At 41.0% G+C, this 12,487-nt stretch overlaps 1 protein-coding gene across 1 annotated transcript in view; it reads right to left on the minus strand.

Annotated features, from left to right (window-relative positions):
- Window positions 1–7,794, minus strand: part of MAPRE2 (microtubule-associated protein, RP/EB family, member 2) — an 87,708-nt gene extending 79,914 nt beyond the window's left edge. Inside the window, exon 1 of the mRNA XM_011943693.1 lies at window positions 7,493–7,794. Within this exon, the coding sequence (XP_011799083.1) occupies window positions 7,493–7,614 (122 nt within the window). The 5' untranslated portion in view covers window positions 7,615–7,794. The remainder of the gene's footprint in view (window positions 1–7,492) is intronic.
- Between the last annotated feature and the right edge of the window lie 4,693 nt (window positions 7,795–12,487).

Below are 12,487 nucleotides of genomic sequence, written 5' to 3' on the forward strand. Positions count from 1 at the left end.
CCGTCTCAAAAAAAAAAAAAAAAAAAAAAGAAAGCCTCCCAGAGATGTCAGTACCTCTGGCATTTTTGACAAATTACCTCCTAGGGTTTTGCCAGGGTAGGCTGACACTAAATAAAGAACAAAAAATTAATGTCTTTAAAGCAAAACAAAACAAAAACAAGTGTTACTTCTATGAAAAATGAAATAGGATCACAGAAATCTAAAGGGTGTCTCATATCAACAGCACTGTCTTTTTAGTTGTATGCAACAACAAACACTGGCCCTAAATTTCACGATCGATTCTGCGCACAATTAAAATTTGAATTTCTATAAAAATGTGTATTTTCTGCTGTATAAATTTTTATGGACAGCCAAAATGCCTTTAGGAAGTATAATTTTAGAAAGTATAATTATATATACATATCTATGTGTTATATACATGTTATATATATATATAAACACATACTATATATGCCCAGTTCTCACCATTACTGTGTTAGACACAGTATTAACACATATACTATATATACACTATATATAATAGTATATACATATAGTGTATAGTGTATGTATAGTATTAATACATATAAACACACATACACACAAATACAGTATATGTGTTAACACCATATATATTAAATGTATGTAGTATACATACATAATACATATTTGCTACTACTATATATGTGTGAATATAGTTTATGTATATGTAGTATATGTGTTAATACTATATATAACACATAATTATACTTTCTAAAAGTATATGTGTATATATACTTTCTATAGTGTATGTATGTATAAATACACACAGACACACACACATATATGGTATATGTGTTAATATTATATAAATATATGATACAGTTTGGATGTTGTCCCCTCTATATGTTGTGTTGAACTGTAATCCCCAGTGTTGGAGGTGGGGCCTGGTAGGAGGTGTCTGGGTCATGGGGTCAGGTACCTCATAGCTTGATGCTGTCCTCATGACACTGAGCGACTTCTCGCATGAGCTGGTGGTTTAAAAGTGTGTGGCACCTCCCCCTCCACTCCCTCTCTCTTGCTTCTGCTCTGGCCACACGACATGCCTGCTCCAGCTCCGCCTTCTGCCATGAGTGAAAGCTCCCTGACGCCTCCCCGGAAGCGGAGCAGATGCTGGTGCCATGCTTCCTACACAGCCTGCAGAACTGTGAGCCAGTTAAACCTCTTGCCATGTCCTCTTTCTGTTCCAAAGTCATTGCTAAAATCAGATTCTTCCGGCATGGTCATTTTACCTGCTGGAACCAAGAGAGGCCTAGAAATCACAGAAAGTTTGAGTTTTTGCCATATTTTCTTAACTAGATTAGCATTAGACGGCACCATCACTCAAAGCTGCTGTCAACTTGATCATTTCATGTATTTACCACAAACTTCTGCTCCTTTAGAAAAGACAATAATTTTTTAAGAAACTCTGTCCTGGTTCAAGTGAGTAAAATCTTAATTCACTTGGGGAGACCTCACATTGAAAACAGTGTTTTTTTTTTTTTTTTTTGTAACCTACTAAGAAATTATTTATTGGTGGCCTATAAAACTCTGTTCAGTCTTTACCTTGCTAATGATTTATTTTCATTAAAGTAAATGATCATCTTTGGGGAGGCATTTTGTAAAAACATATTTAGGAGAAATTTCTTTGATTTATGCTATAAGGCAAATGTTGCATAATTTTTTGCCTATGTGAATTGTAGGTTTCCACTTTGAGAGAATTCTCTCAATCTAATAATAAAGACCAAGGGCCAGAAACACTAAGATAAACAATCAAAATTTCAAAATGAGCTAAGAAACAAGGTTTGTATGATACCAATGGTACGTGTGTGGAATATTAGAAAGAAAAAGGGCTGTTAGAATAGTGCTTCAGATATTGGCTAAGTTTGACATACTCAATGTACCATTACAGAGGCAGATGCCTGAAAGACGGCCTGAAGTCAGGAAGAATAAAACTATTCCTAGATATATATTCTAACTTAATTCACTGTAGAAAAAAGACACTTCTCACAGGAGAGAAGAAAATCAGTTTGTCCTTTAAAGTGAAATAGACTAAAAGAAGAAGTAAACACACACATACTATTTAGGGTAAATTCCATCCACTCCGGAGTCTGCCACCAAGGTGATAACCTTCTAACTGTCAGAGGAATTGGCCCCAAAGTCATAGGGAGTGTTCTGAGCAGTTTCTTCAGCCACATCTGTACTTTTTACGGCATTCAATGCCAAGGGAAGATGCTTCATAATGAACCAGAAACCTGGTTCATTGTTTAGGAAGATCAGAATAGTGGAAACTCTCCACACTTGCCACTCCTAAAAGTTAGACTGATAGCTATGAAGTGGGCATCTGCAAATATAAAAGCCACTGTCTGAGCTAAGTACCAGTCTCATTATGGAACAAAGCTGCATTCATTGCTTCTACTCAAGGAAAGACATCCCGAGCCAGAGAACATCTACCTTGTCCTGATCTTTGCACATTAAGGGGCTTAAGCTCTCACATGGCATTAAGTATTTTCTAGCGATTCTAGACCCACACAGTGGGGCACTGGTGGACCCCGTTGTCTCTTCAGCTCTCATTTCAAAATTGAAGATGCACTGCAGTAGGCATCTGTTTTCATTACACTATCTTCAGTCAATAAACTTTCAGTAGTTTCTTATTTCCAAGTTTCAACTACCCCGCCTGCTTTTCAGTGCTTTTATTTTCTATCACTGCCCGACACACCTGGCCAGGCCAATGAAAATTCTGCCTGATCCTAAAGCCTACATTCTTTTCAGCAAATTTTGTGGTTTCTCACAGTGTCTTTTAGCTTCCTACAGCATACTGGCCTTCAGGGAAACTTTTTTCCCCCTTTGGGTCACTGGGGGTTCAGGAAATGCAAACCACTTTCGCTATTAGACTAAGCAAAATACCAACAACACTGTAAGTCTGTTACAAAATGAGCTGTTTTCCATCTGACTTTACTAGGACTCAAGATCCTTCAAGGGGCATCTAGCACAGACCTTGGCCAGAGCAGACTTTCAAATATTTGTCCAATTAATTAATTATCTAAACCAAACAGAATATTTAAATTAGTCCCAAATTTCCCCTTCCAATTAATAGAATTATTCACTGCAGCTTCAAGATGTCCCTATAAATAAAGAAAAGATGCTGCATAAGGAAATCAACCTTCCGAATTTCAGAGGACAATCTCACAGCTCTGCTCTAAGAGCCTCTCCCCAAAGCAAGAGCACCCAGAAGACCATCCCATTAACAGAAGCTCTGAAAATCCGTAAAGGAAGTTCCAGAGTTGGGCAGGTACTAAAGCATCAAGTAATCTTCTGATTTTTACGAACACTAAGAAAAATAATAAGGACAAAAATCTTTATTTTTGAAAACCTCCTTTGACAGTATTAAACTTAGATGATACTAACAAATACATAATAAAGACATGAACCTAGACTTTTGCCATCTATAACTACTGTTTCGGGGAATGTGATGTGAAGCCTATGTTCTGATAAAAGTGAGCCACATTACAATAGCCTCTACTGAATGGCACACACTTTCACAACTCTTTTATACACACATGTGCGCAAGAAACCACACACACCGGCACAATATTACGATATTTCTCTTTGTTTTCCTTAACAACAGTATGTTTTTTAAAACTGGCAAAGCTGGATGTTACGGCCAATGCTTTAGGCTTACATTTTAGTTTTGCCTTACTTTACAATCCATTTCCTGGGGCCAAGTAATTTTTTTTTTTAAGTATTCAGAAACATGTGCTACTGTAGTCGCATGCTCAAAACCCCCATGTGGAAACAGTCCCCTAGACTTATACATTCATTCTTAAAAGCCTGGAGTATACAAAGATGCAGTGGGCAGAGAGCCAGTTAATAAATCTCATTTCCGACTAGCATCTGCATGAAACAGAGCTACGGGGAGTATCCTCTCCAGGGAGATCCAGAGCACGACTCATTCACTCTGTGAATTAAACAGTGTCACCTCGGATGGCCCACACCACATTTATTTTTTAAGCAGCTCTTAAAATATATAGATTTCTAGCATTCATAAACACAGTGAGGAAGCTGAGGCTGAGAAGATCACACAGGAGTGAAAACATGTCTCTACGACTCTGCAAAGCCATTTTTGTACTTTTTTCAATTGGAATTACCAATCCAGGGGTAATTTTCTAAAGGAAACTTGCTTTTCTAATCAAGGTGCACACTAGTTTCAATAATGAGTTGCTGCCCACTCTGTTCCATGCTGTGAAAATGGATTTTGTTTACACTATCGGATACCTGGATTAAGAGATGTGGGTCAGGAACCAAATTTGACTTACTTATGAACAATATGGTGCAAATGCTATAACAGTAATGTCTCCTCCTCCAAAGAATGACTGCTTGCCCATTAACAATTCTCAGGAAAGCCACCCTATCCTCTAGGTGTTCGCTCCTCTTCTCACCTGTGCTGCCGGCAAGGTGAGACGTTCTTGTCCAAGAGCCCTTATTCAGTAACAACAGTATTCTTATGTTTACATAGCCTTTTTAGGAAATTATTTGTTTTAAATACTGAGTTTAGCCTCATAATATCCTCTAAGAATGGGGGCTAGATATTTTATATATAACAGGCAAAGGTAGAAAATAAAGCCGAAGGCTGGGCACGGTGGCTCACACCTGTAATCCCAGCACTTTCGGAGGCCAAGGCGGGTGGATCGCTTGAGGCCAGGAGTTGGAGATCAGCCTGACCAACATGGTGAAATCCCGTCTCTACCAAAAATACAAAATTAGCCGGGTGTGGTGGCGCATGCCTGTAATCCCAGCTACTCATGAGGCCGAGGCAGGAGAATCTCTTGAACCTGGGAGGCGGAGGTTGCAGTGGGCAGAGATTGAGCCATTGCACACCAACCTGGGCAACAAGAGCAAAATTCTGTCTCAAAAAAAAAAAAAAGAAAGCCTAAGATAAAGGACCTGTGGGGAGCCTACCTAGGAGTTAGTAAAGGATCCAGGGAGAGAATTCCCTCTGATCTTGCCCAGGAACTGGGCTCACTCAACCCCACCCCACCATAAGGGACTCCACCCAGAACTTCCAGGCATATCTTCATTGTTGAGGGCTATACCAAACCTATAGCCAAGGCAAAACTTTTATTTGGTTAAATCTCTACTCACACTTTCAAATTGCCTTCCAAGTTTCCTCAGCAATTAAATGGCTACATTATTCCAGTCTTGGGATGCCAAAATAATGATGGAATGCTTCCTGGATAGAAAAATGTGTCACATTTTTCCTTTTCCTATGCCCCTCCAAAAGCATAAGTGGTAATTATTACACTGGACATCCACTTTGAAAGAAAAACAGACGAAGGAAAACATCGTACGTGTCTATCTCCATGTGCACCCTTTGTATAACACAAGACAAATGCAATTTGAGAGGCTTCCTTCTTCATTTAGTCTATGACACCTCTCACTATATCATCCAGTAATCCTATTATATCAAATACAAATGCAGTGATGCTCTTAGTGACTTAAGAATTTGTTCAGTAAGATCTTTATTAAAATTCAGTTTTGTTTTTACATAATTTTGAACACCATTATAGGGACTCAGAAAGCAAACTGGAAATAACTTAGGAAATGTAAATAATAGCTTGGGTTGAATTAAAGAGGTAAATAAAATTTCATTTTAAAGCAATAATCTGTCAACAAAACGTAACATTTAACCTTTCTGTCAAATGATTTTCCATTGCCATTTCAAGTTAGTTTACGTGAGTAATAAAACCCAACCAGGCAACTTCCTTTGGCCCATGGGGTAAAATTCGAACTCTATCTTAAAAGCAACTGCTACCTACACAGCAGGGATTAAATCATCTAGAAAATAAAGGCTTCAAATTTATTTTCTATAAAAAAGCAGTTCAAACAAGTGAGATTTAAAATCGCTTCAAGTTTTTTGTTTTTAAATTCTATTTTTAGGTTTTGGGATGGTCACAGAGGAAAAAGGTGGAGGAGTAAGAAGAGAAGAGGCCCAAATTTCCAATCACAGGGTCTCGGAAAGGAGAGCCCCAGAAGTTATGGACCAATTTTGATTTACATTAACAGAATAACCAGCACTTGAAATCTGTAAGAATGCCATGTCAACACATTAGCTGAAACCATAAGGCATGAGATTTTGGTGACCTCATGGGCACAGCCAAAATTAACTTCAAGTATTTATATAACTGCCAGAGATGACAGGGCAAAGGTTGCTTATAATTTTTTTTTTTTTTTGAGTCAACAAATAGTGCATTTTTTTGGCCAAAGAGAAAGGAAGTAGGGTACTTTCTGGTCCTATTTTGTGATATGCAACATTTATACACACAATATTCTACCCATAATGCCATCTAAATGTTTAGATGACGGCTCTAAAAAGGAAAAAAAAGAGTTATTTCCTGTTGCTCATTAGCTGAGAGGATGCGCTTTAGAGGTATGTGTGCTCTGCCTCAAAGCAAAAGCATTGTTAGCGTTTATCAAGGTAACATTTAAAAATAACTACCCCAGTACAAAAGAACTTCAGAGGAAATATGACTGAAGCTATCAGTCTCCCTTCAAGTCTGGCCTTGAGCTGCATAAGACTCTAGCTGCATTCTCCATTACATTGTTATCCTTATCAAACAATGCAAACAATTTTAATGAGCTTATCTACTGGAACATATTGCCAGATATGTTAATGTAAAAATGATGCCAACTGTACAGGCCAACTCATTAATCAAAAGGCTCACAATACAATGACCAAGATCAGTCCCATCCTCAAAACAGACCTCAGCAAAATACCAGGAATTACCTTCCTACTGTAAATAAGAAGGAAAGGCTCCCCCACCCAAGCGGTGGCCATAAACTCCTTAGAAAACGCAAAACAGCGCCCAGTTGTTTTCAAGTCCTTTACAGTCTAGTCTCTTTCTAACAAACCTAGGGTTCTATGGAGAAAATTTTGGTGAATGTCTGACACTGTGACCTCTGCTGTCAATCCCTGCACCAATCAGCGAGCAGAATTCTTACAAAGCTCCATCAATCTGGCGGTTTAACATCACAGACTGCAGCTTAATCTAGAGGATTCCATCTTTCCTGCACACTCTCCAGGTTAAGCGCAAACGTTTTTCTCCCCATCCTCCCGTTTTCTGCCTTTTGGCACAGCTACCTAATGGCTCCTTTAAAATCTAAAAGGGAAGGAGGAAAGGAAGTGCTACTGCCTGTCTCCCTTTGGACAGCGGGGGAAAACAGCATGCATTTTTATCAGTGTGGAAGGAAAGAGATGGAGGGAGACCCCTTGCAGGCAGCAAACCTATTCACAAAATGCTTTCCATCTGCAGTCGCGGAGCCTCAATGCAAACCCAACATGACACATGGAAACAGATACCAAATAATCACAACCGCCTTCACAAATGCATGCCTGCAGCAGGGGTCGCAGGCAGTGTCTGCTCCATTATATAACGGGCTGGATTTCCGCGCGCCCTCACCGCGGTCCCCGGCGCTGCTCTCGTGCCAGCCCCATTACCTGTAGGAACGCTCCCCGCGCACTGTGTGCTTCCGGAAAGGAATGATCGTCCCGTTATTATCCTGGATGATGTCGTTGTTGTTCTCGCCATTTGGGGACAGGGTTTGGGTCGGCCCAGGCATTGGCGCACTCCCGAGAAAGGGAACAAACCGCTGTGGGCTGGCTGGTGAGGAAGGTAGCTGCGTCTTCCCGCTCGCTTGCCTGCTCCGCACGGACCGTGCCTGCCGCCTGCTCGCTCACTGCCTTCTCCCAGCTCCCGCTCGCGCCCCGCCCTCCTGCGGCCCCGCCCTCTGGCAGCTGACGTCAGAGCGCCGGCAGCAGCACCCTGGTCACGTGGCCGGCCTGTCGCCATGGCAACCCGCTAACTCATCACCTCGCCTCAATTCGCACAGGGCCGCGGCGTGACCACGCCAGCAGCTCCAGGCAGGCACCGGGGTAGGCCTACATCTGGCATGTAAAACCCCAGGCCACCCTGCAGCCCCCCTCGCAGACTCGCCTTGTCTGAAAACCAGCTCTTCCTCCAACCGTTTCCTTTCCGACCCGTGCTCCAACTGCAGCTGTGTACACAAAAGAACGATTCATGCAAAGGGGTGTAGGAGACCCTTTAACTCCTTCAATACCAAGTTTTTATGCCATGACAATTAAATTTGGTCAGGTTTCAGAAAAACCTAAAAAGGACGTGGTGGCCAGCTTGTAGAGAAGGTATCAGACTAAGAGGTTAACATTTCTGCCATTCTCCCTTTCCCCAAATAGCAGCAACCATCTCCCCAAAAACAAGCCAAAAAGCAAAAACCTACAAGGAAGCTGTATTTCCTTCTAATCAATGTAGCCTTTAATAATGTGAGGATTAAAGATGGCAAATTAAGAGATCATCTGTACAAAGGAATCCCAAAGAGGGTTTTTCTTTTAAAAAAAGATAACCACCATTTTAGAACATCACAGTTACCCAAAACCCTCCAATTCAAATTCTTTATGCTGCCTCCTGACACAGATCATTAATTCGTTGCCATTTATTCTATTTCCATTTGAATTACACAAGTGATCACCTCATTTAGTATTTGAAAGTGTTTAACATTCAAGCTGTTCTATATCCTTGCAATGCAGTTTTCAAATATATTGGCTATGTGACAAATACTATTATTATTCCCATTTTAAAGATGAGTAAACTAGTAAGATTAAGTAAATTGCTTAAGGTCACACAGCTAGGAGGTGAACTGGAGCTTCCAAGTGACATGCTTTTATCAATGTGACTGGACAGTAATGATCTGTAATATGAGCTCAATAAATATTATAAATCAAGGTAAGAACCAAGTACTTCCAAGATGCCTGTTGTGAAAAGATAACTGTGAACAGAATTGCTAGCACTGTGCAGTCTATGGGTTAGATTATAAACTCAAAAGACCCTGCATATGTTCAGTGCTGTCCTCCATAGAGGAGAGGAGTTTTTTTTATTATTATTTTTTAGAGGCGGAGTCTAGCTCTGTCGCCCAGGCTGGAGTGCAGTGGCGCAATCTCAGCTCACTGCAACCTCTGCCTCCTGGGTTCTAGCAGTTCTCCCTCCTCAGCCTCCCAAGTAGCTGGGATTACAGGCGCACACCACCACACACAGCTAATTTTTGTATTTTAGTAGAGACAGGGTTTCACCGTGTTGCCCAAGCTGGTCTCAAACTCCTGAGCTTAGGCAGTCCACCCGCCTTGGCCTCCCAAAGTGCTAGGATTACAGGTATAAGCCACCACGCCCAGCCAGGAGAGATTTTGAAGGATTCTCTGTTTATCAGCAGTGGTCTCTGACCTTTTATAGGGTGAAAAGGGAAGAAGAATTGGGGTGTAAAAGATACAGCATAAACATATGTGTCAGAAAGTATTAAGCTATGACTCACTCCATATCATTGTATGGTTTATCAGCTTTATCATTTTGTGATACAGATACTAAAAATAAGTAAATACTTTGTCATTCCTGACAATTCTTCAGCATATGTCCCAGGTAATAAGTTATTTCTGGTATCAAGTTTCTGGAATTAGAATCAAATGTTTTACAACCCAGATGGTAATGATAATCTCAAACAAGGAGCCCTACTTTTCTCCTTCCTATTTTATACTTTCCTCTTGGGCTATTATTTTAATAATTTTATCTTTTGCTTCTCCAGTTAGCCCACAGTGCACAAGCTGATTCCTTCATCCACATCTCACTTCACATAAGATTTTTTTTCTTACACAATCAGATCCAATTCTGACCTAAGACTTACAAGGTACGCAGATGAATATCTAAATACCAAAGATATACACCAAGCTTCACATTGCACTATGAGCTAAAGGAGCATGACAGTGTAGTCATTCTTGCAAAGACCCATGCTTCCTCTTACTGTTTCTGTTACTTGACCTGCTGCTGTCAATTTCCTTACTAATTTGCTCCCTTTCACAAAACTTCCCCTTTTGGGGGGTACAGTCTGAAATTGAAAGGCACAGTCTACAAATCAAATATTTAATGTCCTCAGAGTATGTTCTCAATCTGGGTTCTTTAGTACAGATCACTTTTCCATGATCCCATATTTAAGTAACATGTAAGACATAATTTGTGTCATTGTGGGGACTAAATTTGTCAGAATTGGAATGCGTAGTTCATTGATCATACTAACTAATTTTGTGGAGAGAACACACCCACTTTGTTTCTAGTCTGCTCATGAAGGAAGGGATGGGATGATGGCCAAGAATTTGGGCTGATTGTCTAAAAAGGGAGGGGCTGTGAGTCAGGTGAAGGGCCCCGAGGGCCCTGTAAATCTTCCTCTAAGACTGCTCTGAGCCACACTACTATAAAGGGACCCACAGAACTCCAGAGACCAATGATTACCCTCTGAGATGCAGGGGTAACAGGGGTAATAATTTGAAAATATTAAACAGATGTGTTTCCGTTCCTCTCCTCGTAAATCAGGTTACCTGGCAGCCATTTTCCAGCTGAGCCCTAGGGAAAAGGGAGGGCAAATTCCACTTTGGGAAGCAGAATGGTATGATATAGGGAAAGTACAGAAAATGCAGGAAGGATGAGGGAAGAATTCACCCTTTCCAGCCCCAACTAAGGGTAGAAAGAATGGGTGAAGGGAGGACAAGGCAGGGCCTCCCAGCTCCAGGTCTCTAGGCTCAAATCCCAGAAGGGAGACATTGGATAGGCTGAAGGCAAAGCCTAAACCTAAGGAACTTCCTTTTGCATCATTTCCCTTTTGATACTCTAGGAAACCACTACCATCAAGAGGGTCTCCCCAACACCAAGCAAGGTGTAGCCTCATCACAGTAAAGACTAAAATCGGTGGCTTAGTATGACTAAGGAGAGGGTAGGCTTAAATTTCACTCTCTGACTCTTCTTTTGCTAGCATGCAATGTAGAAGGTATCTAGAAGTTTCTGTCTGTCCTATAAGGGGATAATCAGCAAGTGGAGCAGATGTTGCTATCAGAGGACTGAGTTTGTGATGGTGGTGGTGGTAGAGGGTGTCAGGAGGGAGTGTCTTTACAGCAGAGGTGAAGTGATATTTAAGTGGGTCCACAGAATGGAACATTGAAGGCAGAGCCCAAATAGGAGAAATAGCCAGCTCTGAGGAATCTACACAGGGCCAAGCCCATACCTGTAGAGAGAGAGATACTACAGCTGTAGGGGTCAGCACAGACCACCAGCAGAATGCCCATGGATGAGATCAGACCAGTGACTCCTCAGCAGACTCAGATATTACAAGCCCAAGAACCAGCGTGAGACCAGGAGGCCCCTACTCTCCCACCCTCTTGTGTTCCTATAAGCCCCACTCACCTATTCCTACAGACACCATCTTGCAGAGGGGCCAGGGAAAGGAAAGATATGTAGAGACCGAATAGTCACCCAAGAGATGATTTAGACCATCCATCCAAAGATGGTCTACAATGGAAGAGGCTGTAATACTGTGAACCAGCAAGTTTAACACTATTTCTGGTTCCCCACTACCCAGCAGGGTAGGGAGAATTACCCAGGTCATCCTAAGAGGGGGAAAAAAAGACTAAGCTAAAATGTGTTTGTACATATGACTGTGGATTCAGGTTTTGTCTTATGTGCACGGGTATATCTAAAATAAAGCATGTGCTGACCATTGCCCTTCACCTCCAACTGCCTATTGGAAAATAACTCCTGTCACCAAGCATCAGCATTAAAGAGGGGGCCTGGGTCCTGGGCTTGACTTCACCGGATACAGGTTCTATGACCTTGGCAAGTTACTTTGTATCTCTAACATTTAGTTTCTTCATTGATAAAGTAGGGTAATAATGCTGGTTTCTCCATAGTGCTGCTGTATGGAGATTAAATTACATAACATATTTAAAGTACTTGCCCCAGTGGCTATATAACAAATGCTCTTTAGTGGCAAATGTAATTTTTAAGTAATATGTTAGGCATATCCTACAACATTCATTCATCCATTTGAAACTTAAAACTGACTTCCTTGTATACTAAGAGCTGGTAAAAAAAGAAAAGTCTCAGGCTTTCACTTCAAGGAACTCCCAGTGTTATAGGTGAGCAAGGTAAAAATAATTGTCAATTATGATTACAACACAAGTGCTATAGCAATGGTACCGCATAGGGTGGGATGGGACCATTGAAGGTGGGCACCTAAGTCAGAATGGAAACTTGGAAGTAAGTCTGAAAAGTACACCTAAAATATTGGATGAGTAATAATAGGAACCCTTTTCTTTACAGTTCATTTTCTATGCACCAGACAGAATGTGAGATCCCTTAGAGCAAGGGCTTCAGGAGTTTTGTTCACTGCTCTATCTGCAGTTCCTAGAACAGGACCTGGCAGATAGTAGGCACTCAATGAATATATAATGAATTCGTTTATTCAACAAATATAATCTGATTTGATTCTCACAACAACCCTAACGAGAAAACATTAAGTTCAATGAGAAGCAACTCGTTCAGGATTAGATATTAGGTTTTCTTAGCCCAAAAGTTCACATGCTTATCCATTAGGCTATATTGTCATT

This window comes from Colobus angolensis, unplaced genomic scaffold, assembly GCF_000951035.1.
Source record: "Colobus angolensis palliatus isolate OR3802 unplaced genomic scaffold, Cang.pa_1.0 Scaffold220, whole genome shotgun sequence".
Taxonomy (NCBI): domain Eukaryota; kingdom Metazoa; phylum Chordata; class Mammalia; order Primates; family Cercopithecidae; genus Colobus; species Colobus angolensis.